The 23,862-nt window shown below is 39.6% G+C and overlaps 1 protein-coding gene across 3 annotated transcripts; it reads left to right on the top strand.

Moving 5' to 3' along the window:
* The first annotated feature begins 1,356 nt into the window (after window positions 1–1,356).
* Window positions 1,357–11,711, top strand: LOC101737464 (facilitated trehalose transporter Tret1). 3 transcript variants are annotated; one of them, XM_038020623.2, is made up of 7 exons: window positions 1,357–1,644; window positions 2,268–2,420; window positions 7,077–7,275; window positions 8,004–8,194; window positions 9,124–9,509; window positions 10,418–10,529; window positions 11,056–11,711. In XM_038020623.2, the coding sequence occupies exons 1-7, from the start codon at window positions 1,521–1,523 to the stop codon at window positions 11,322–11,324; spliced, it is 1,434 nt and encodes a 477-aa protein (XP_037876551.1). In that variant the 5' UTR covers window positions 1,357–1,520; the 3' UTR covers window positions 11,325–11,711. The 3 variants fall into 3 exon arrangements, with proteins under 3 accessions (XP_037876551.1, XP_037876552.1, XP_021208167.1); XM_038020624.2 differs by lacking the exons at window positions 1,357–1,644; window positions 2,268–2,420 and adding an exon at window positions 4,674–5,927; XM_021352492.3 differs by lacking the exons at window positions 1,357–1,644; window positions 2,268–2,420 and adding an exon at window positions 6,466–6,619.
* The last annotated feature ends 12,151 nt before the right edge of the window (window positions 11,712–23,862 follow it).

Below are 23,862 nucleotides of genomic sequence, written 5' to 3'. Positions count from 1 at the left end.
GAATGGCTATAGCAACAAACAAGGTACATTTTAATTCTTTACTTTTGAAATTTTACAGATTGCCACTGATAATGAATGAATGAATGATTTATTTTGTTTCAGACAACAAGTCCATATGTGTACATAGTATCATTGAAACATAATTAAAATTAACAAAACCAATCAAATAAAAAAGATACGTTTATTAAAAGTAATTATCAGTTGAATACATTTCAAATATTCCATTCAACTGATACTTACTTCGAACCAACCATTATTATTATTATGTGTATTAAACACTGCCACGCCTGGGAAGACGGCAGGACACACTCCGGCGAGGTGGGCAACAATCGGCCGGAGCGTTAGGGACTATTGGGAGAGAAACCGGCGAACTATACGGGCATTGTCGAGCAAGACTGCTTTTTGCATTTGGGCCACCACCGACTTTTTGTTGAGACCAAGCCTCTCGAGATGTTTTGAGAGGCTTTTAGGGACCAAACCATTCACCGACACAACTACCGGGATTATTTCTGTAGATACCACCCTCCACATGTCGGTCACCTCGTGCGCCAGGTCCAAATATTTGGTCTTTTTATCTGCCTCGGCCCGCACGAGGTTCTCGTTGTAGGGAATGGTGATATCCACCAGAAATACCCGAGACTCCGTCTGGTCCATCAGCACGATATCAGGCTTATTCGCAAGAATAGTCCTGTCCGTAATGATGGGCCGGTCCCAGTAGAGCTTGGCACGGTCGTTTTCGAGTACAGCGTCCGGCTGGTACTTATAATACGGTAGCCTCTGTTCGATGAGGCCATACTTAAGGGCGAGCTCTTGGTGGAGGATTCTGGCTGCTTGGTTATGTCTGTGCAAGTACTCAGTGTTAGCAAGCATAGAACAACCAGAGGTGACATGTCTGAGGGATTCACCCGGTCGGCGGCATAATCGACAGATGTCAGCTGTCCCATCCCTCAGAATGTGCTTCCTATAGTTGTTCGTCCTGATAACCTGATCCTGTATTGCACAGACAAAACCCTCGGCTTCCCCAAAGAGGTCACCGAATCGCAGCCAGTGCACGGAGGCTTCTTTGTCCACGTGGGGCTCATGCAGTGCCTGAAAGAAGCGTCCGTGCAGCTCTTTCCCTTTCCGTATGGCCTCACGGTCAGAGGTACTGAGTACCGCCGGTGATTGCCACCCGTCTCTGGCCAGGGCTAGCGGGGTCAGTCCTTTGTCGCATTCCATGACCTCTCTGTGCATCACACTGTCAGCCCTCGATAGGAAATATTCCCTGAGACTGCACACCCCACTGTTGTGCATGACCTTGGTGCTTTATTATTATTATTATTATTTAGTCCGCAAGTGAACCATTAACCATTTTGCGGCTCTTAAAATTAGTTCAATTCAATTGACTATTTGCATATACCCAAAGACAAAATTACTTAAATTAAACACATATCCGAAACCTAATTGAGTAAGATAATTACAATCTTGATACGGATTCTCGGTGAATTCTGCGACTGAAACAAAACGTTTAGAAGTGCGCTATGCTAAAACGTACTTTGAAACGAATTTTAAGACATTGTATTTCAGCGGTGAGAATTCAAGTGTTGATTATGACGGTCCAAACGCTAAATTGTGTTTGGAAGCAATATATGAGCGCTGCAATACGTAAGTACTTTAATTTTTCTTCCTAAGCCTTGAGAGACTATGCCAGCGTAACCTAACGAGTAGGTGAGCTCTCGGGGCTCAAACCTGGGGGCGAGGCTAACACTAGCCCTAGCAAGAGCAGTGCTTCGCAGAATCTACTACCGAATCGAAAAAGCGACCCACTGAGAAGATCCGGCGAGAAACTCAGTGGGAAATGTAATTCGAATTCACTCTTAAATTTCACTGGTGAAGGATTTGTAATAAAAATCAAACCCGCAAAATTATTATTTGTGTTATTAGCGATGGTAGGACGTCTTATGAGTCCGCATTGGTTGATACTACCACCCTGCCTATTTCTGCAGTGAAGCAGTAATGCGTTTCGGTTTGAAGGGCGGGGCAGCCGTTGTAACTATACTGAGATCTTTAGAACTTATATCTCAAGGTGGGTGGTGCATTTACGTTGTAGATATCCATGGGCTCCAGTAACCACTTTACACCAGGTGGGCTGTGAGCTAGTCCACCCATCTAAGCAATAAAAAAATAATAAAAAAATACAATCCATGTCCCAAGTTCGGTGGTGACATTTACGATGTAGATCTTGTAGGGCTTACAATTAAAAGCTACAAATTTCTATGTTTTTCCAGTAAACATAATTCAAATGGTGAACGGCTTTAGCGTTTCATGGTCTGCTTCCATGGTTCTGAAGCTCATCGACGCCAAGACGACACCGCTCTCTCGTGTTGCCACTGAGACTGAAGTAGTCTTGATCACAAATATCATGTTCATTGGTATTGTTGGTGGGTATTATTATTAATTGTACCATTGTAGCCAGACACAATGTGAATTCCGTCATTAACTTCAAGACATAAGGTCCAAGTAGAAAATTTGCTGAGTAACGTGAATGTTTTATTGTAATTTGCGAAGAGCATCAAATACCAGAGACACCGTAATAACGTATCAACCTTTTACGGTGGGCAGCGGCTTGGCTCTGCCCCTGTCATTGCTGAAGTCCATGGGCGACGGTAACCACTCGCCATCAGGTGGGCCGTATGCTCATCTGCAAACAAGGGCAATAAAAAAAAAACAGCAATTACATATTGATAGTGTTAGAAGATGATGATGACATTGGAGGCGTGGCCTAAGTGACGTCAAGGATGGTGTGATGTCGGGAGGGCGCGTGGCGAGATGTTGTTGGAGGGGCGCGTTTGGGCTCGAGGCGCGTTGGCGCAAGGCATCGCTCTCTTTTGCTTGCGACAGTCGGGACGGACGGACGTTCACATCGTTGCACAATCGTTGTATTTTATTATTCAAAGTTATTATTGTCAAAGTTTAGTTGTTGTCAAGATTTAGTTGCATTTTGTTAACCTTAGTTAATTTACATTGTTGGTTATAATTAAAGTGATTTCTGTCTAGGTTATATCGTTTATATTTTTTTTTAATAGTAAAGTTAGGGTTTTGATAATATCAGAAGTGGGATACGCATAAAGTTTTCATATCTTTGTGTGTATCCTTAAGCCTACTGTGCTATTCTGAAACATTGTTCTAAAACAAAGTCGAAATGTCAAAGTCAAGTACAGGTAGAGGTAAAAATAATAAAACCACGTGCTTTTGAAATATGACGGGACGTCGATCTAGAAAATGCAAGCGTGATCAATCTCATCGACGCTGTCATGACCGCTCGAATTCTTGATTTAGGAGTTTGTTGCAATTATTATCGTCGCGATCGTGCTGTGTGTAGGAAGAGCAAGACACCTACGCCGCAGGATGTCTCCTGGCATAGTTCCGTGAAACCGTTGTTTGGAACATAATTATACTCGTGAGATCGTGAGATTAATGACCACTTTACCAGTACCGTCTGATCGCAATACGCTGTCGCACTCTTGTACCGAACGCCACGCGCACTTATTTTTGCCTCCAGCAGCAACGGTTTCCGTCGAAGGCGGTGACGCATGTGCATCTGAGTACCCTGGAACAGCGTCGAGCAAATCGGCGGGTGTGTGTAGCAGTGCTGGTCAGCAGATGGACGGCGTGACGAACAGGATTATTGGAGCATTGCAGGTGCTATCTAAACTTTGACAATAGAGGCGCCTTCTGTCTGATTTGTTCACAGACGCAGGGCGTTGTCGCCGACGTGTGAGGTCAGTAGCGAGTCGGCGCCGTGCTCCAGCAGGAGAGCGCAGAGCCGTGCAGACTGCACGTGTTGCTCGCGTGCCGCTGCCTGCGCGCGTTCATCTACTTCTGGCGTGCATACTGCATGAGATGCTCGCGTGCCACCGACTGCACGGTGCCGCTACCTGCGCGCGCTCACCTGCTTCAGACGTGCATACTGCGCGCACTGCTCGCGTGCCGCTACCTGCGCGCGCTCACCTGCTTCAGACGTGCATACTGCTCGCGTGCCGCTACCTGCGCGCGCTCACCTGCTTCAGACGTGCATACTGCGCGTACCGCTGGCCGCGTGCACTGCTCGCGTGCCGCTGGCTGCGCACACTGTTCGCGTGCCGCTGGCTGCGCGCGCTCATCTACTTCTGGCGCGCATAACTGCTCGCGTGCCGCTGGCTGCGCGCACTGCTCGCGTGCCGCTGGCTGCGCGCACTGCTCGCGTGCCGCTGGCTGCACGCACTGCTCGCTTGCCGCTGGCTGCGCACACTGCTCGCGTGCCGCTGGCTGCGCGCGCTCATCTACTTCTGGCGCGCATACTGCGCGCACTGCTCGCGTGCCGCTACCTGCGCGCGCTCGCCTGCTTCAGACGTGCATACTGCACGTGTTGCTCGCGTGCCGCTGCATGCGCGCGCTCACCTACTTCTGACGTGCATACTGCACGTGTTGCTCGCATGCCGCCGACTGCACGGTGCTGTACGACTGGCAGTGACGCAGAGGGTGATGTCGCTTAGTCTGCGGCCTGCTGCTGCGGACTACCCAACGGATTATCTATCAGGACGGTCGAGCGGGACGCCCGCCACACGTGGTGCAGCCTCGCATCGTGGGAGCAGACTGGAGCTGGGACGGCTGCCCTGCTTCCACATCATCCTTACGAGTGGACCCCGGTGAAATGCAGCCTTTTCTTCGAAATTAATATGTGAAGGTCGAGGTGGGCACGACGGTGCTTTACTTCCCGTTTATTTTTTTTGAGCAGTATGGTAGATGCGGATTCGGCCGGATTTTGCGTCCCTACTGTTTAGCTGTGTTGTGTCGGTAATGTTCAGTATCTGTATCGGTGAATATTGCAGACAACAGCGCGCTACTGTTTTAGACGTTTCCTGTACGGGCTAACTCAGTAAAGGAATTGTGCAGGTGTCTCAAATTGCGCAGTTTGGGACAGTTGTGCGATATCTATTCTTCTCACTTCAAATGTTTATCTTTGGCTCGTCCTCGCTGCAGATGTAAGAGTGCACGCTTGCGTCTGTAGTAGGGATTCTAAATTTTAGAAAGTTTTAGAGCATTCAGGTCTGGGTGTAATTTTTTTTTGTTACGTTACAGAGGGTGACCTTGTTGATGCAAGCTCTGACGTAGCTGGAAGAGATATGCTTCTGCTGAGATATACATTAGCTTATTATGAGATATACTGCGGTCACTGTCTCGGGCAACCTGAGGGCTCTGCCACTGTATACATTAGCTTATTATGAGATATACTGCGGTCACTGTCTCGGGCAACCTGAGGGCTCTGCCACTGTATACATTAGCTTATTATGAGATATACTGCGGTCACTGTCTCGGGCAACCTGAGGGCTCTGCCACTGTATACATTAGCTTATTATGAGATATACTGCGGTCACTGTCTCGGGCAACCTGAGGGCTCTGCCACTGTATACAATAAGACATTAACTTATTTTGAGATATACTGCGGTCACTGTCTCGGGCAACCTGAGGGCTCTGCCACTGGAAGAATTTGTGAAGACATGCTACGGAAATTGTCACTGAACAACAACTTCCCAACGGTCAGCAACATAATATTGCATTTCTGTGTGTCATTTTTAATGCAAACAATCTATTTTATAGGTGATGAGAATAGCTCTGAGGAAGGTATTGTCGCCGGTTCATCACACCACCATGACGACATAGTACCTCTAGACGGACCTATTAATGCGGGCGAGGACGCTCCGCCGTCAGGAGAGGCCGTGTTAGAAGATGATGATGACATTGGAGGCGTGGCCTAAGTGACGTCAAGGATGGTGTGATGTCGGGAGGGCGCGTGGCGAGATGTTGTTGGAGGGGCGCGTTTGGGCTCGAGGCGCGTTGGCGCAAGGCATCGCTCTCTTTTGCTTGCGACAGTCGGGACGGACGGACGTTCACATCGTTGCACAATCGTTGTATTTTATTATTCAAAGTTATTATTGTCAAAGTTTAGTTGTTGTCAAGATTTAGTTGCATTTTGTTAACCTTAGTTAATTTACATTGTTGGTTATAATTAAAGTGATTTCTGTCTAGGTTATATCGTTTATATTTTTTTTAATAGTAAAGTTAGGGTTTTGATAATAATAGATATTTTTGTACAGAAATCATGCTTGGTTCGTTTGAGAAATATCTAAGACTCTAAGATTATTCCGAGTCAAAAACTTATGAGTTCATTTGTGAATCCTCACGAGGAGGTACCAACCACTGTCTTTATTTTTTTCCGTTTTGCGTGAGACACAGACAGAAATAGACCTACTATTACGTTTTTATATTAATCACGTTTAACATTTTTTTATTGACCATCGTAACAGAATATTCAAATTTGTTGTAATTGTGTAATATTGTTGTATTATTTTTAAAAGTAACAAAAAAAAACACGCATAATTAGCAAACCGAAGTAATAACTAATTTCAAATTTTTTTGTCTCGTGTGTACTGGTCATTATATTAGAACAAAGTTATAAAGTTATTGTTTTGTCATCGGTACTCGATGCGTGTGAAAATTTTCAAATAAAACGAACGTATTGGAGTCGGTGAAAACGACGTTTATAGATCGCGTTGCATACCAAGAAATATGCGTACAAACTAAATTAGTAAAAGTGTGTGTAAGTAAACCATTGTTACGCACTGGGGTTCGGGATAAATACTTATAATTCTACCGTATTACAACTTAACACTGTATTCAACACATAGAACACTTAAAACACTCAAAAAAACACTTTAAAACTCTTCTTTAAACTTTTAAAACACTTTAAAATTCGCTTCTTCCGCTTCGCTTCAGGTGATCCGTTCGCTGTTTCGCTTCGAGTAGTTCCGATTACTGAGTGACTGCGTGCCATCTGTGCAACGCTTTTATAGCCGATATCACATCGCTAGAATTATCGAGAATATTCCACACAAGTCGAGTATTGTGTTTGCGCTATCTGACAATAGATGGCGTTATACTTCTCGAGCGTTCTAGATCCTACTAGATCCTTCGACATTCGTTTGACTATTCGGCGAGAGATGGCGTTACTTTTACCGGCGTAACACTATTAATCAAAGCTTAATGTCATTTTCCAGGTGCATACGTTTCCAGTTACTTATCAAATCATATTGGTCGTAAATATTGTTTTATACTTGGCGGGTTTATTTATTGTTTTTCGTATTTAATATTAACTTTGGCGGTGTCCACGAGTATGATAATTGCTGGACGTCTCCTCGTCGGCTTCAGTTTGGGCTTCATACAAATACTCATTTATATATATGTCGGAGAGATTACGTAAGTTCTTTCACTGTTTTTGTATACTATAAAATTACAAATCACTGGTGGTAGGACCTCTTGTGAATCCGCACGGGTAGGTACCACCACCCTGCCTATTTCTGCCGTGAAGCAGTAATGCGTTTCGGTTTGAAGGGTGGTGCAGCCGTTGTAACTATACTGAGACCTTAGAACTTATCTCAAGGTGGGTGGCGCATTTACGTTGTAGATGTCTATGGGCTCCAGTAACCACTGAATACCAGGTGGGCTGTGAGCTCGTCCACCCATCTAAGCAATAAAAAAAATCGAACATTTTTGGTTACGATTTGAATATAATCGAAATTTGAATAACTCGGCAAGAGTTGAATCAACTCTTGAAGATTTCTGGTGTTCAGCTGATGACAAATGCTTTATAGATTGGCAGGTAGTAATTAGTACTTCGGTAAGCTGTATCTAATAAAAGTCGATTATCACATAGATATACTTATTAATACTGTGTTGAAATACATACATAAATGATTTCTTAAAACCAAACTCATATTTAATGTAAATGTTTATTATATTTAGTAGCGCCTATATATTTATATATTTGTATATACGTGTGTGTTTGTGCATGTGTGTAAATACACTGCAGTTAATTTATTTTCTTCATTTGGCAGAGATCAATGACTCTTATGGGCAACACTGGTCTTTTTGTCTTCTAAGTTTTCTTTTTATTCAACTATATAACTATACGCTTGTTATTTTAGATCGCCAAATATTAGAGGAATTATTATGACGTCATTGAGCATTTTCCAATGCACAGGTTGTTTGATCGGCTTCTGTTTGGGTCCGTACCTCTCCTACCTCCAGTTTGGATTCGTGCCTATAATTTTAATAATAATATTCATTGCGCTCAGCTTCTTCTTGAACGAATCTCCAGTGTATTTTGTTATTAAGGGTAGGTATGTTTTTATTTTAACATACCTTCATAAAAGAATAAATAATAGTTTAAAAAAACAAAAAAAATACGCTTTTACAGAAAATCTAACTAAAAAATAGAAAATAAATTTTAATAAATTTGAATTAAAAATAGTATAAGAAGAAATGATTTTGTTGTAATAAAAGCGTGGGGTGCTTTTCAGGGTATTATCAAAATAACCCTTCTACTCATATCTGTTCGTAAAATATTTATAGCTACTGATACCATGAACCCCACACTTTTTTAGACTTTTAAACTTTAGTTTTTTTAAACTATTATTTATTTTTCATTTTTAATTTGAATTTCAATTTTAAAAATTTTTTATAGTATTGAATTGTCATCGGTCCTTAATAAGTATACCAAATTTCCAGTTAATCCGACGTTTTGAATGGGATCAAAATCATGTTCAAAGATTCCGTTACATACTAACATACATACGTCTGAAGCTAATAAAAGCGTATTAATAATCGATAAGAAACTTAACTTTATGCTTCATAATCTTAAACCACAACCGAGAAATAAACTGAAATAGCTTTACTGGTGGTAGGACCTCTTGTGTGTCCGCGCGGGTAGGTACCACCGCCCTGCCTATTTCCGCCGTGAAGCAGTAATGCGTTTCGGTTTGAAGGGTAGGGCAGTCGTTGTAACTATACTGAGATCTTAGAACTTATATCTCAAGATGGGTGGCGCATTTACGTTGTAGATGTCTATGGGCTCCAGTAACCACTTTACTCCAGGTGGGCTGTGAGCTCGTCCAACCATCTAAGCAATAAAAATAAAAAAAAACTTTTTATTATTTGAGAAGACTAACAGAAAAGCGTTTCCAATTATCGTTCAATAATAAATAGTTGAACAAGCAAATAGCGTGATAGCTGTAATTTTAATTAATAATTACATTCAATTTCCAGGCGACGAAGAATCAGCCAAAAAGGCTCTAAATTACTTTGGTCGCAGCAAAGATGTAAATTACGAACTGAAAATTATGCTTCAAAATGCAAAAGAGAACGCACAAGGAAAAAGGAAATGGCTTGAACTGTTTCAGAGGAGTAACAGAAGAGCACTCCTGATTATTATTCCATTATATATAATCGAACAAGCAAGCGGTGTTATAGCTGTTATATTAAATGCAACAGCAATTTTCAAATTAGCCGGCTCATCAGTTGAACCGGCAGTTGCGACCATGATAGTTGGCGTTACTAATCTGACGGGAAGCTTAATCTCGCCATTTGTCGTGGATAGGTATGGAAGGAAGGTGCTTTTGTTGTTTTCAGCAGGAGGGTGCTGTCTGGCAATGGTAAGAATTATTAGGAAATCCAATTTTTGTCATGTATCAATATTAATCGGGTGACAATTGACTAAGTACATTCATGTGTGCTCATTTTAAATTGCTTATATGGGTTGGTGAGCTAGCGGCCCATCTGCCGTTGTTAAGAGGTTACCGGTGCCCATGGACATCAACAACGTAAATACTTCTACCCACCTTGAGGCAAAAGTTTTGTCTCAGTTATAGTACAACGCCTCCTCCCACCGTGCAGACCAAAACGCATTGCTGCTTCATGGCAGAAATAGGTAGATGGTGGTACCTGCCCTTGTGGCCTCCCAATACGCCCCAAGAAAATTTGTATTGAAATACTTACTTGACAAATGCCCATGAAGACTTTTACGATATTATAAGTCAAACCCGCAAAAATCATAATTTGCGTAATTACTAGTGGTAGGACCTCTTTTGAACCTACACAGGTAGACGCTAATATTCGGTCTGTTTTATATTATGATATCTATATACTCCGTTAATTATTAAGCATCAGGTGGGCCGTTGGTTGGTTCACGCGTCTACGAGATGGTTGTTCTCAAACAATTCCGTCGACTAGTAAGCTAACCATCGGGTACGGATCTAACTAGAGTACAAGTCGAACTTGATTCCGATTAGCTTATACTTTATAACTAAAATGAACTTAGTATTCCGTGTTCTGATTGAGCCTCAGAAGTTTATTTGATGCTCAATATTGCGCAATATCGATAGCGGACAATTATTTGTCAAAAATCATTCACAAGGTTATTCGTGAAGACTTATCATCACAAACATATAATTCGTTTCGGAGATCTTAAATAATTTCCTGTTCAAATAATAAATATTCTGTTTCTTTAAGGTATCTAAATGTTTCTGGGAATTTCTTAACACCTCGCTTAATTTTTTTTCAGACTGCTTTAGGAACTTATTTTTATTTTCGACAAATGTTTCCGGAGTCTGTTGGATCCCTGGGCTGGTTACCGCTTACTGCTTTAGTTGCAGCTCTGTTTACGTACAGCGTTGGTAAGAATTTACTAAATTTTGAATCATAAATTTGAAATTGTAAAGAAAAAAATATTTAAATATGTATTTTTCGCGAAACTGTCCTCATTTACTACACTAATTATTTCCACGACGAAGGAGCAATGCAAATACGATACAATTGAGACTTGGGTAGACTGTGAGCTGTCCACTCTTCTACGGATTTTCTTCGCTATAGTTTGTTTTCTGTTATGGATCAATTGTGTATGGCATTGTAGAGGCCTCATCAGCTTCATTCACGTGTCTAGAATTTTGACCGTACTGTGTGACCTAGGTCAGGGGTGTAATAAGTGACAGCCATAACACTGTACTGTGTCGCGAAGTACCCTTTTGTTGCTGACTTCTAATACTTGGAACTTTATTGGTTTGCTTATGTCAATGTTAAATGGTTGGATGGCACAAATTTTGATGCTCTGTCTAAACCACTCAGTCGACTGTGACCGTACTCATGTGATCCTTTATAAACGACTTTGATTTTACTTTACCAAATAAATATTTCTGGTTTCAGGTCTGACAATAATACCACACGCTCTAGCAGGGGAAATGTTTAGTCCGAAAATGCGTGGGCTAGGCACCTCTCTAGGTTTGACAGTCGCCAATGGCTCCGGTCTGATAACCACCAGCATTTATTCTTACCTAGCAGTAAACGTCGGCATCCATTACGCTTTCTGGATGTTCGCTGTCTTTGACTTGGTTGGCGTCATCTTCACCATCTATGTCGTGCCGGAGACCAAAGGAAAAAGCTTATCTGACATTAACGCTATGCTAGCAAAATAATTCTGAGTCGTGACTGGCAATAGCCAACCTTTAATTATTTTTTATTTTTTTATTGCTTTGCCTTTAGAAATAAATTAAGTAATTTCTGTATTTTTTGTACGGGCTCACAATTTTATGCACGATCTGTTTTGGTGCAAATTTAAATGTACTTTGTCATCGTCAAACTCATTTATGAACTAGCGAGTGTGTATACAAAGAGAATTTGATGCTTGTTCCAAAATTCAAAACTTCTGATTTAACTTCATGGTTCAATACGAGTAATTCAGATCCTAGCTTAGCTAGTTATAATCGATGACACTTATAGTGTCGATTATGTATTTAGTATCCGTATCTACAGTAAGTAAATTATGATTTTTTTTTATATTATATTAAAGTCGTATAAAAATATCTATACTTTTTCTTATCGCTCGTAACAATCTCACAAGAGGATTCATACAAACGAAATATTTACTACCTACCGTATCAAAATTTGTTGATGGGAATAGTACATACTATTTTTTCTCCTACCAGGCCGAAAGTTCGACATTATAAAAAACTTAGCACCCGTGGAGTATCGAGCCGGGGTTCAGGGGCGAAGCCCTGGCGGAGGTTGCTCGTAAAAAAAAACCGTTTAACTTTTTTTTAATTTTTAAATAAATTTAGTACTAATTGAATAAGAACTGCTTGACGAACTCATCTTTGCTTAATACTTCACTATTAAATTTTATTGCCTTTTGTTTATTTCACTTTTAGGTACACTAAACACAATATTTCAAATTACCCGAGCACAACAATGGCGGAGAATTTTAGGTGCGTGAGAGCAGACGTAGACACTAATGCGCATGCACACTTGTCAGTACCCAGGAAGGAAAAGTTAGACTTTCTTCCCTGTACAGCAGGAGGAAAACCGAACTTTCGGCGTAGGTAGGAGAAAAAATTGGTTTGAACGTCGTAATAAGTTGGGTAAGGCCCTAAATTCCTTTCCTGAGGCCCGCAGTCCGCTCTAACATCTGCGGACTGTCCAGTCCCACATATCCCGCGCGCTCTCCAGGAGCCAAGACCTCGTAGGAAGTTCAGTTCCGACCCAAAAAATCACCTATTGCTTTTGCCCCAAACACGGCCTATAGCGGCATGATAAGTTCAGGGAAGGTGTGACTGGGCAAGGACTTTTGAAGCTGAAATGTTATTTTGCAGCAAACTGAACATCATAGTTGAAGGTTTGTAAGCTGACGCTAAAATTTAGGTGTTTTTTAAATCCATTGATCTCATTTAAAATTCGTCGGTTTAGCATATCCGTGACGTCCGATATTTTAAGTATTATGCAAAAACACATCCACATAGTTCCAGGTTTTTAAGTATTTTCAGTAACATTGGAACCTGCTGGTGATAGGCTCTTGTGAGTCCGCACGGGTAGGTACCACCACCCTGCCTATTTCTGCCGTGAAGCAGTAATGCGTTTCGGTTTGAAGGGTGGGGCAGCCGTTGTAACTATACTGAGACCTTAGAATTTATATCTCAAGTTGGGTGGCGCATTTACGTTGAAGATGTCTGTGGGTTCCAGTAACCACTTAGCACCAGGTGGGCTGTGAGCTCGTCCACATATCTAAGACATAAAAAAAAAACTTTAAAAGGGAGGATTCTTCAAAGTGAATAATACATTTCCTAAAGGTTGGATTATCTAGTCAACAATACAGTAGTGGGTACGCCTGTGTCCTCGGCCATGATTCACCACGTTCGCGTGAGCAACGTCTTACAACATCGTGTTTTTAAAATTATGAAATGGAGCAACGTCAGATGACGGCCTCCAGATTATCATATTTATTTTGTCGGAACGTCTTTAGACATCTATTTTATGAACATATTCCTATGGCGCATCTACTTAGCGCCGCAACACATTCAATTTTCATAGCCTACACCGCCGCGTTCCCTAAAAAAAATCATCATAGGATGTACGTATTACGGCGAGATGTTATTAGATGTTGCTAAACTTTGTATGGGAAAAAGATGCGCCACAATAGCAATATTCAGAAATGAGGTTGCTCACGCGAATGTGTTAATCTATGTTTGTAAAACGATGTAACACAGTTTTTATTATTTGTTATCTGTTTTAGGCACATGTTTTTTTCTTTAGGCAAATGTCTGCGGAATCTCTTAGATCCCTTTTTTGGATATAATAACGGCTATATTCGAATCGCTATTTAGCAATAACGTTGCTAAGAATGTTTGTCGTATGTTTTGATAAAATATCGGAATTTAATTAAAAATGAATCATTTACTTTTACGAAGTTAGCATTAGGACTAGTGCCGTCACAGGCTGAGGTATATTTAAATTTTAATCGCAAATCCGTAACTGTATGTAAAAAAATTTTTTAAGGGCGGATTCGACCAAACTTAAATTTAAACTCGAGTAACTATACGAGGAATAACCTATTCCATGATTTTAATCTCGAGTAAATTCATAGTCGTTTTTCCACGTATACTTGCGCTAGGAATAACAATACGCGAATAGCAGAGTGAATGGTGAACAAAAATAAAATCCGGCAAATAAATGTTGTTGTTCAACGGCATAGTGTAAGAGCATACAAATCGTCAACTCGATTTTGCCGTATTTTAGTGTGAAAAAGTAGCTGTTGTGTAAGATATCCAGCTGTCAAACGTATTATTTTTATTTCTTGTTTGTTTGAGGGAATTGTCAAGTTTTGTCGTGTGGTTTTATCTTTTTTCGTTTAAACGTTGCATTCAGACTATTAATAATCATTTAGTGCATTGCGTTGACTTGAAATTAAAACAGAATAAATATTTATGAAATGACAGAAATCAGATGTTGGACTGACAGACGCCATTACTTTATTCTAGGAATAGCTCCGTTATTCCGTGCGAAACGGCGGTATAGTAACAATTCCCGAATAGGCCCACTATTCTTAGAATTGTAGTTGGTAAAACGTAAAATTGATTTACTCTCGATTAACTGACGAGTTATTCTAAGAATAAGATTTACTCTTGTTTGGTCGAATCGACCCTAAAAGACAATATACCTGTCACATTAAATGCCTTCGTGACATTTTTTTTGTTTTTCGCGAGTCTTAGGCACGATTAAAAATAGGCAGGGCGGTGGAACTTACCCGCGCGGACTCACAAGAGATCCTACCACCAGTAAAAACTTATTATTACATCAGTTATTACATCAGTACTTGACGTGATCCACAAATTTTCCTATTTCTACTGCCAAGTAATCGCCCTGTCTATTACCTATGCAGTTTACTCCTTTTTTATGAATGAGGGCTTACTGGTGGCCTGGTGCCCTCTCCAGTTTTACCAGGATCGGTGGGCGGGCAGAGGATCAGCCAGGAGCGGTGGGACTTGCTAACAGCTGCCGGAGCGCCTCCAAAGGAGACCTAACAACTCAAGGGCAGCTGCTTTGCGAATGAATCTACGGTACGGTACGAACGAGTACGGTTACCGGGGTCCCTAAGTCTGCTCCTAGTGTTAGAGAAGTGTGCCATCAAAAAGTAATTTCTAATTCATTCCAGCCATGATCTTAGTCTTCAGTTCAGGGACCAAATAATGTGAGATTACTTGTTCGATTTAAGATGTTTGAGCAGCTGCCAAACTATAGAAAGTTTATTTAATATCAAAATTAAAATATCAAACTAAATTGTGACCAGCCTCGAACTCAGATCAGTTCTTCAGTTTAGGGACCAAATAATGTGAGATTACTTGTTCGATTTAAGATGTTTGAGCAGCTGCCAAACTATAGAAAGTTTATGTAATATCAAAATTAAAATATCAAACTAAATTGTGACCAGCCTCGAACCAGAAACCCTGGAATTTATTGAATCACCTTGGACCGTAATAACACCTGCATTCAGCAAATTTCCTTGGAATACTTTCACAAAAGTTTCTACAACAATTTGCCTCGATAAATTCTGGAGGAACCAAAACAACACGATACCAAAGAACAAAGAGAAAGATAATTCTGAGTGATTCCGAGAGTTTGAACTATAATCTAAACAAACAAACAAACAGAGTCAACACTTGTTGACTCTAAACTTAAAACTAAGCAATAATAAATTACGTAGTTAAACAAGATAATACTGGATAGGTCCTGATAAATTATCGCCGCAATAACTTAGAATATAAATCAAAATTTAACGGTGTTCAACTGTGAAAGTGCTACTAGTGTTTAATTAAACTATGATAATTTATCGTCCAATAAAAATTACCCACAAATAATTTCAGCCATTTTTTGATTTGTATATTGTTACCAATACTCAAATTGTCAAGACAGGTAATAATTATATGTATTTTTAATACGCTTTTATTAGCTTCAGACGTATGTCCGGTCACCGTCCTCGTCGAACCCGTCGCTTTCGACGAAGGGCTCGACGAGCGAATTAACCCCATAGACACAGCCCACTGAGTTTCTCGCCGGATCTTCTCAGTGGGTCGCGTTTCCGATCCGGTGATAGATTCTGCGAAGCACTGCTCTTGCTAGGGTCAGTGTTAGCAACTCTCGGTTGAGCCCCGTGAGCTCACCTACTAACGTTAGGGTGAAGCTGAAATAGCCTCTCAAGGCTATCAGCATAGGTAGGGAAAAAAAAAGACGTATGTAGTGTGTAACGGAATCTCTGAACATGATTTTGACCCTCTTCAAAACGTCGGATTAACTCGAAATTTGGTATACTTATTATGGACCGATGATAATTCAAAATAAAAAAAATTGAAAAATAATTATTAGTTTAAAAAAACTACAAAAATACGCTTTTATAGAAAATCCAACTAAAAGAATAGAAAATAAATTTTAATAAATTTGAATTAAAAATAGTGTAAGAAAAAAATGATTTTATTGTAAAAAAAGCATGGGGTGCATGGTATCAGTAATTATAAATATTTTATGAATAGATATGAGTAGAAGGGTTATTTTGATAATATCCTGAAAAGCATTTTAATTAACAGCAAACTATTCGAAATGCTAAATGCTGTAAATTATGTTAATATTATGTAAAATATTTTTTACTGGCGGTAGGACGTCTTGTGAGTCCACGCGGGTTTGTACCACCGCCCTGCCTGTTTCTGCCGTGAAGCAGTATTGCGTTTCGGTTTGAAGGGTGGGGCAGCCGTTGTAACTATACTCGAGACCTTAGAACTTATATCTCAAGGTGGGTGGCGCATTTACGTTGTAGATGTCTATGGGCTCTAGTAACCACTTAACACCAGGTGGTCTGTGAGCTCGTCCACCCATCTAAGGAATAAAAAATATATATATACCTAAATATAAGATACATAATAAATATTATGTAAAAAAGAGGCACAATTTTTAAAAAATCCATTAATTTAACCTTTGTATCGAAAACCGTGGATGTCAGTTTTCTAACAGTATGTCTCACTTAATAAAGACATTAAGAAAACACACATATTATTATATATTTAACGCGTACACACCTACTATTTGGGAAAGATCATTTTGTTTGCAACGCTGTCTGCAGCTGCACAAATAACTCAATATTATGTTGTCTCGTGTTGTTTAAGCTTTTAAAGATAAATTAATTTGATAAAATACATAGAAACGACTTAAGCTAAGCTAACCCACTGAAATAGGCTTTATTCTATTCTAGCTTTTGCCCGCGACTCCGTCCGCGTGAAATAGTTACTTTGGTATAACGCAAAATTTTACCCCCCCACTTCATTTACGTAGAAGGTGAAAATATTTTTGAATTATAGAATGTTAAGGAGCTATTTAAACCCCTATTTCTTTATTGGTGCTCCACTTGTATTGGTCTTAGCGTGATGTTATGTAGCCTATAGCCTTCCTCAATAAATGGGCGATGTAACAATGAAAGAATTTTTCAAATCGGACCAGTACTTCCTGAGATTAGCGCGTTCAAACAAACAAACTCTTCAGCTTTATAATATTAGTCTAGTATAGATAAATATTCGAAATTAACTAGTCTCGTATCATTCGGTTATGGAAAAATAACTTCGAAAAATATCTTTCACAATAACGTTGACTTTCAAGTTTGAATCGAAGTGGGACCTCTTGGCACAATTCACGTGGCCACCGTCAAATTGATACTATTTTTTTTTTATTGCTTAGATGGATGGACGAGCTCACAGCCCACCTGGTGTTAAGTGGTTACTGGAGCCCATAGACATCTACAACATAAATGCGCCACCCACTTCGAGATATAAGTTCTAAGATCTCAGTATAGTTACAACGGCTACCCCACCCTTCGAACCGAAACGCATTACTGCTTCACGGCGGAAATAGGCGGGGTGGTGGTACCTACCCGTGCGTACTCCCAAGAGGTCCTACCACCAGTGAAAAAAAACAATAACATTGAAAAATATTTTCGCTAATACTCACAGCGATCCCAATGTCGCTTAGGAAGAAAATATTGCCGGCAAGTTCAACAAAGACTTTGTGGGTCATCGTAACATGATTTATTTATTTCAATAACAATTGTGTCTTTTAATTTATGTGGTTATTAACATACAAACAAACAAACTAGTTTTCATAATACATAACTAGTACAATCTAGCGGATTGGACTGTTCCAATTTGAACACGCTTCAATTAGCTTGACACGTACATATTATTATATGTAAATATTATGTACCTACAATTATTATTATATTTTAAGGATGTAACAGAATTTTTAAACGTCATTTTCACCGACTTTAAGACGATTGATTAAAACGTGAAAATTTACAAACAATTCGATGACAATACAAAATATAACTTCGAATTTATAAATATATTATAAAATAAAATAATTTTATGATTTCGCTCTAATAAGCCAAGCGTAAAAAACGTGATAAAAAAAAGATGAAAAATAATTGTACATTTGGTTTGCTATTTAAGTATATGGTTTTTATAGTCGATATATTATTTAATTGTCAACCTCGATTCGGTTTCCTCAATATTGAGGGTCATGACCACCTCCTCTAAACAAGAGTCCGTTCCGGATCATTCCACGCCATTTGCTCCTATCTACCGCCGAGTGTAGAGCATCGCGAGCTGTGGTGTCAAGGGTTGCACGGATCTAGTCATTCCAACTTGTCAGTTCGTAATACGCTGGTGTTAAACCAAGAATTTTGTGATGTGGTTAATCCACTGGTAATCAATATAATGTGAACACGTAAAACAAAAAATAAACAAATTTACCAACACTGTTCCAATGATTATTATTTTAAGCAACAGGAATACAATCTCGAAGCAATCTCGATGCGTTAGATACAGTGCACAAGCGACCCAATCTACGCAAATTGACATACAAACTACAATAGAACACTTTATTTTGGGCCGGTCATTTGGCGGCAAAATCATGTACATCCTGTTAATATTCTCGTTGGTTTAACTCATTGTGGCTTCATTCAGTTGACTTAAATTGACTATAATTGGACATGACAACAAGTATTGACAACAAATTCTATTGACATATGTACACAGATAAAGTCGGTGATAAAATCGATAAAACGCAACCATAACTTTTAAATAACTTAAAGTCATATCAAACAGTCAAAGACGTTTCTTAGAATATATGTATGTACACAGTACGCAGGAAAATACAGAACAAAAATACCGTGGAGTCGAGTAAATAATATGATGATACCAATGTTTTTTCCTGTGAATTTCTAAGGTCTAAGTCAATCAGTAATTGCCGACAGCTATTGAGATCAAGACGCGATTCCTGTCACGACCTTTAGACATGAGGTTCGAAGTATCCATTATATTGTATTTATATAAAAATGGAACGCATGACTGATGCACCGACAAACACTATGCTTACATTTTTATTATAGCGTTTTTAACATATATAATTTTAATGCTAAAAAAACTATTACGTCAACTATGCATAATTATTTTGAAACAGAATAATAACAATAGCAGTTACTAATATAAATTCTCTCAGCAACCGCGGCAACGTGATTGCTATTTATAAAAATATATTTAAATGAGATTGTATATTAATATTTGGTTCCCATAGTACAGAGAATCAGATATTTGGTTCCCATGGTCTGGGTCAGATGACCTTGTGTGACTTGTCCCCGGTTATTACTATTATATTATTATTTGAAAGATGCAACTACATTGAGATCTCAGTGATTTTAGGTGGGAGGGATTTCTGGCGGCTCAGAGGCCTTTCTAGTTTCACCAAGACCGGTAGGCGAGCATAGGCTAAGCTAGGAGGGAGATCAGCCACGATAGGGGACCGCAATGAAGATTAACGATTATATTATCGATTCTATAAAGTGTTATTCATAAATCGATATAATCATTGATCTAGAGGCTTATGGACCCCACTACCTCACCACGGGGACCGACTTCGATTACCGGTCCTAATCATTCATTATCTTTGGAGAGATATTTGATTTCGTGTCTGAGTCTATTCAGGTCTGGTATGTTTACGTATTTGACTACTACTACCTACCTAGGTGGTAGGACCTCTTGTGAGTCCGCGCAGGTAGGTACCACGGCCCTACCTATTTCTGCCGTGAAGCAGTAATGCGTTTCGGTTTGAAGGGTGGGGCAGCCGCTGTAACTATACTTGAGACCTTAGAGCGTATATCTCAAGGTGGGTAGCGTATTTACGTTGTAGATATCTTTGGGCTCCAGTAACCACTTAACACCAGGTGGCCTGTGATCTCGTTCAACCATCTAAGGTATAAAAATATATTTGAAGAGCTACCACGGTTCTTCCTATTTCGTTAGTCAAGCAATTATGCGTTCTAGTTTGAAAGGTGGGAAAACTGTTTCCAAGAAAATTGAAACTCCGACCTTATATCCGAGGTGGATGGCATGTGTCGTGACATTTAATATCAGATTGTCCGTGACTTCCACTTCCCAAACTTCTTAAAGCATTCCTTCGAATAAACATTGATAAAATAAATGCTTAGTTAAAATTTTACGATCAAATATCCTGAATTTTGTCAGTGATAAAAGCTCACGGATAGCTCACCTTAGCTCCACAATCATAAAATCAATCGTAACTGCATCGAAATAAATGCTAACTGCTTTAAAATAATTTGTCAGGGTTCAAAAGTAAAAGTTTAATAGAATAGGTCGTTCTATTTTAATGCACTTTCTTCAACTAAAACTACCATAAACTAACTTATGCATATAATATCTTAAAGTTAAAAATGGTAAATCCTCTTTTTTGCCTGGAATTAAAATCGAAAAACTCCCAAAAATTGTACATACCTGTAATCACTATAAAATATTGCCTCAACAGAGGACCGAAACGCAGTTTGTACATCACCAATTTTTATTAATAAATAAAACTTAATTTAATGCTAAATAAGTTTTATTTTATTTTGTTAACACAACAGCCACGGGCGCTAAAATGAATACGACTATGTGAGAAGGTATATTCGCATAACCTCTACTAATGTTGTTCTAAAAATTATTTACGCAAACTTTGAAGTGTGCGTTACGAATTCATAGTGTTTTTTTTGCGATGATTTATCGTCAATTCGTTATAATGATTTCGAAATATTTATGTTGATTAATATTATTGATCGATTAATTAGATTTTCTTAATTTGCAAAATGAAACGAGATGAGATGGAATGAAATAAAGTTTCAGTAACATTGTGGAAGTTTCAGTAGCATTTGGAAGAACCGGAGATGCTACGTCCAGCGACTTTTTTTTTATTAAATGATTATTAACCATTTAATACCGTTTTTACACTTTTGAACATAAACATAAAATAGCAAAGTAAAACAAATTTACAAAATCTCGCTGCTCGCGTTCCCGCTAAAAATTCTCGATAATCACTCATTCTAAGTTTTTAAAACTATAGTAGGGGTCATTCGAGATACTCGTTTGTATACACAACACACGAAGGCTCAACTTTCACTATAGCATCGATGTTATTTCGTCTATTGCCTGCTTTATTACATGTCACTCAAAAATGTTTCAAGGTAATGGCGCATTGTATTCTATTTTAGGCGAAAATCACGTCGGACGAAATTACGCAAAAAAAAACAGGCTTGTTTAATGATCGACAGCGTTTGACCTGTGATCGTATTAAAACACACAATGTCGTCTTGAATTTTTCCTATTGGGAAATACAGCTTTTTGTCGGTAAACAAATGACTTTGTCACTACCAAATAAATAATTAAAAAGCGCTTTTAACATACTGTGTAACTGAAATTCCCACTTCGATAAAGCGGCACAACACGAGAACCCTCTCATCGTGGCCGCCGGTAACTACATTCCCGATCCTGCGGAAAGAATGGAAAGCAGTCGAAGTCGCCCCAAACACGTCATTTCGGATCCTCCCGATCCACTAACGGTGCTTTTAGGTACCTCAAGCACCGGTCGTTGTTCTCGTCGAACCCGTCGCTTGCGACGAAGGGCTCGACGAGTAAATCAACCCTCAGACGCAGCCCACTGAGTTTTAGCGAAGCACGGCTCTTGCCAGGGTTCGTGTTAGCAACGTCATCAGGTTTGAGCCTACTAGTTAAGGCGACACTGATATAGCCTCTTAGCTTAGGTAGGAAAAAAAAACTGAATTTCAATTAAATAATGTGGTTTATTAATACCCACTGTAGAATATGTCCTATCGGATCCTCTCGATCCACTCTCGGTGCTTTAAGACACTCCAAGCACCATATTGTGCTTAGTTAGAGTTTTTTAACGTTCTCGATAGCGTAAACGCTCTCGATAGCGTAAAAGTTAACTCAAAGTTGTATGGAGTTGGAGTGTTTGCCTACGTTTGTCGCTAGGGGCGCTGTTCCAACTGCGTACAAATTCACACACCAGTCACCGTTAGACACCATAGACACAGCTCACTGAGTTCTTCTCTCTGATGAGATCTTCTCAGTGGATCGCGATTTTGATCCAGTGATAGATTCAGCGAAACGCCGCTGAAATAGCCCCATTTGACTACCAACAATTAGGTTAAAAAGTACAATATTAAAGTATTATTACACCGTGTACACGACGATTCGCTCTAATGAACTCAAAGACCCACAATTTAATGACCGATTTACCCAACTCGGTTCTCGCGCATCAGCGACGGAATCTAGGGTATATTGTGAGTTCCTAAGGGCCTTTAGGTAAGACGAAGACGCGTTCAATTATAAGAACTATAAACGATATAAGAACGCAAAACTGATGATTCTCAGTGTAGGAGCGATCGTCGTGGCCAGGCTTGGGGTATGCCTAATGCCTATATCCGGCAGTGGACGTCTGTGGGCTGATAGAATAGATTTTCGGTTATCACTTTATATTGTCTATGGACTCTGACAAACGTTTACGACTAGACTATGTGCTCATTAATCCATCTACTCCATCCATTACTGGTTATAGAACCTCTTGTGGGTCCGCGCGGGTAGGTACTATCACCCCGCCTATTTCTGCCGTGAAGCAGTAATGCGTTTCGATTTGAAGGGTGGGGCAGCCGTTGTAACTATACTTGAGAGCTTAGAACTTATACCTCAAGGTGGGTAGTGGTTTACATTGTAGATTTCTATGGGCTCCAGTAACCACTTAACACCAGGTGGGCTGTGAGCTCGTCCATCCATCTAATAATACTAAAAAAAAGAAAAAAAATCTACACTAAAGACCTGAAATTACTCATTTAGAATAATACTATAAAAACACTTCTAGACACAATATAAAAAAAAAGTAAATAGAACAAACAGATGTAACTTATTCAGTGAACTGCATATCATAATATAATGTGCATATAATATATGTTTTATTATCATTGACTATTAAATTTATGCAAACAACAATTTAATCAACATTTAGTATTTTAATTCTATAAATAAAATTTAATTTCACAGTTTCTAGCATTCATTCCTTGTGGTGTATTTTTTATATATTTTTAGACGGGTGAATGTGCCCACGTCCCATCTGTTGTTATTTGGTTATCAGTGCCCGTAGACATCAACAACGCAAAAGCCGCCACCCACCTTGGGACATGCGTTTCAAATCTCATTTTATTATAACAATGGCTGCCTCGCCTTTCAAACCGAAACGCCTAGAAACCCTTAGAAACACCTTTGCAGTTAAAACAGAGGTTAGTACAAACGGTAACATATATTTTATGTTCTCTTACTCTTTCAGTGTTCTTTTTAGAGAGAGATAGAGAAACATAGTCTCTTACGTACCATGTGCGCCCGTGCCAAATATTAACTCAGTGTCTGCGAACTTTGATCAACAGGCATGATATAATGATACCGTTCGCGTGATAGGATCGTTTTTAATTCACCAATAACGAAGCAAAAACATGTACAACTTTATTTCCTGTTTCAGTTTATTTCTTTTTAGCAGGGTTTCCTGGGCAATAACAGGGCTTAGGGCATTGGGCTTTCGGCCCTTTTTTGTCGCAGCTCTTGTGGTTTCCCGAGGGATAGCACCCATCTTGATTGGGCCCCTTTTCGCCGACCAATTCCTTCATCTTGCACATCAGCTCGTTGATTTGATTGGTCAATTGTCCAACAGTCTTGCACATGTCTTCCACCACTTGAACTGAATCGTTTCTTCCGGTGTTCACGGCCAAATCTCCGGGAATGTACGAATCATTGGACGCGTCTGAGGGACAGT

Source organism: Bombyx mori, chromosome 26 (genome assembly GCF_030269925.1).
Source record: "Bombyx mori chromosome 26, ASM3026992v2".
In the NCBI taxonomy this organism is placed as follows: domain Eukaryota; kingdom Metazoa; phylum Arthropoda; class Insecta; order Lepidoptera; family Bombycidae; genus Bombyx; species Bombyx mori.
The sequence above is the reverse complement of the archived record's forward strand: the minus strand, read 5'-3'. Positions and strand labels throughout refer to the sequence as shown.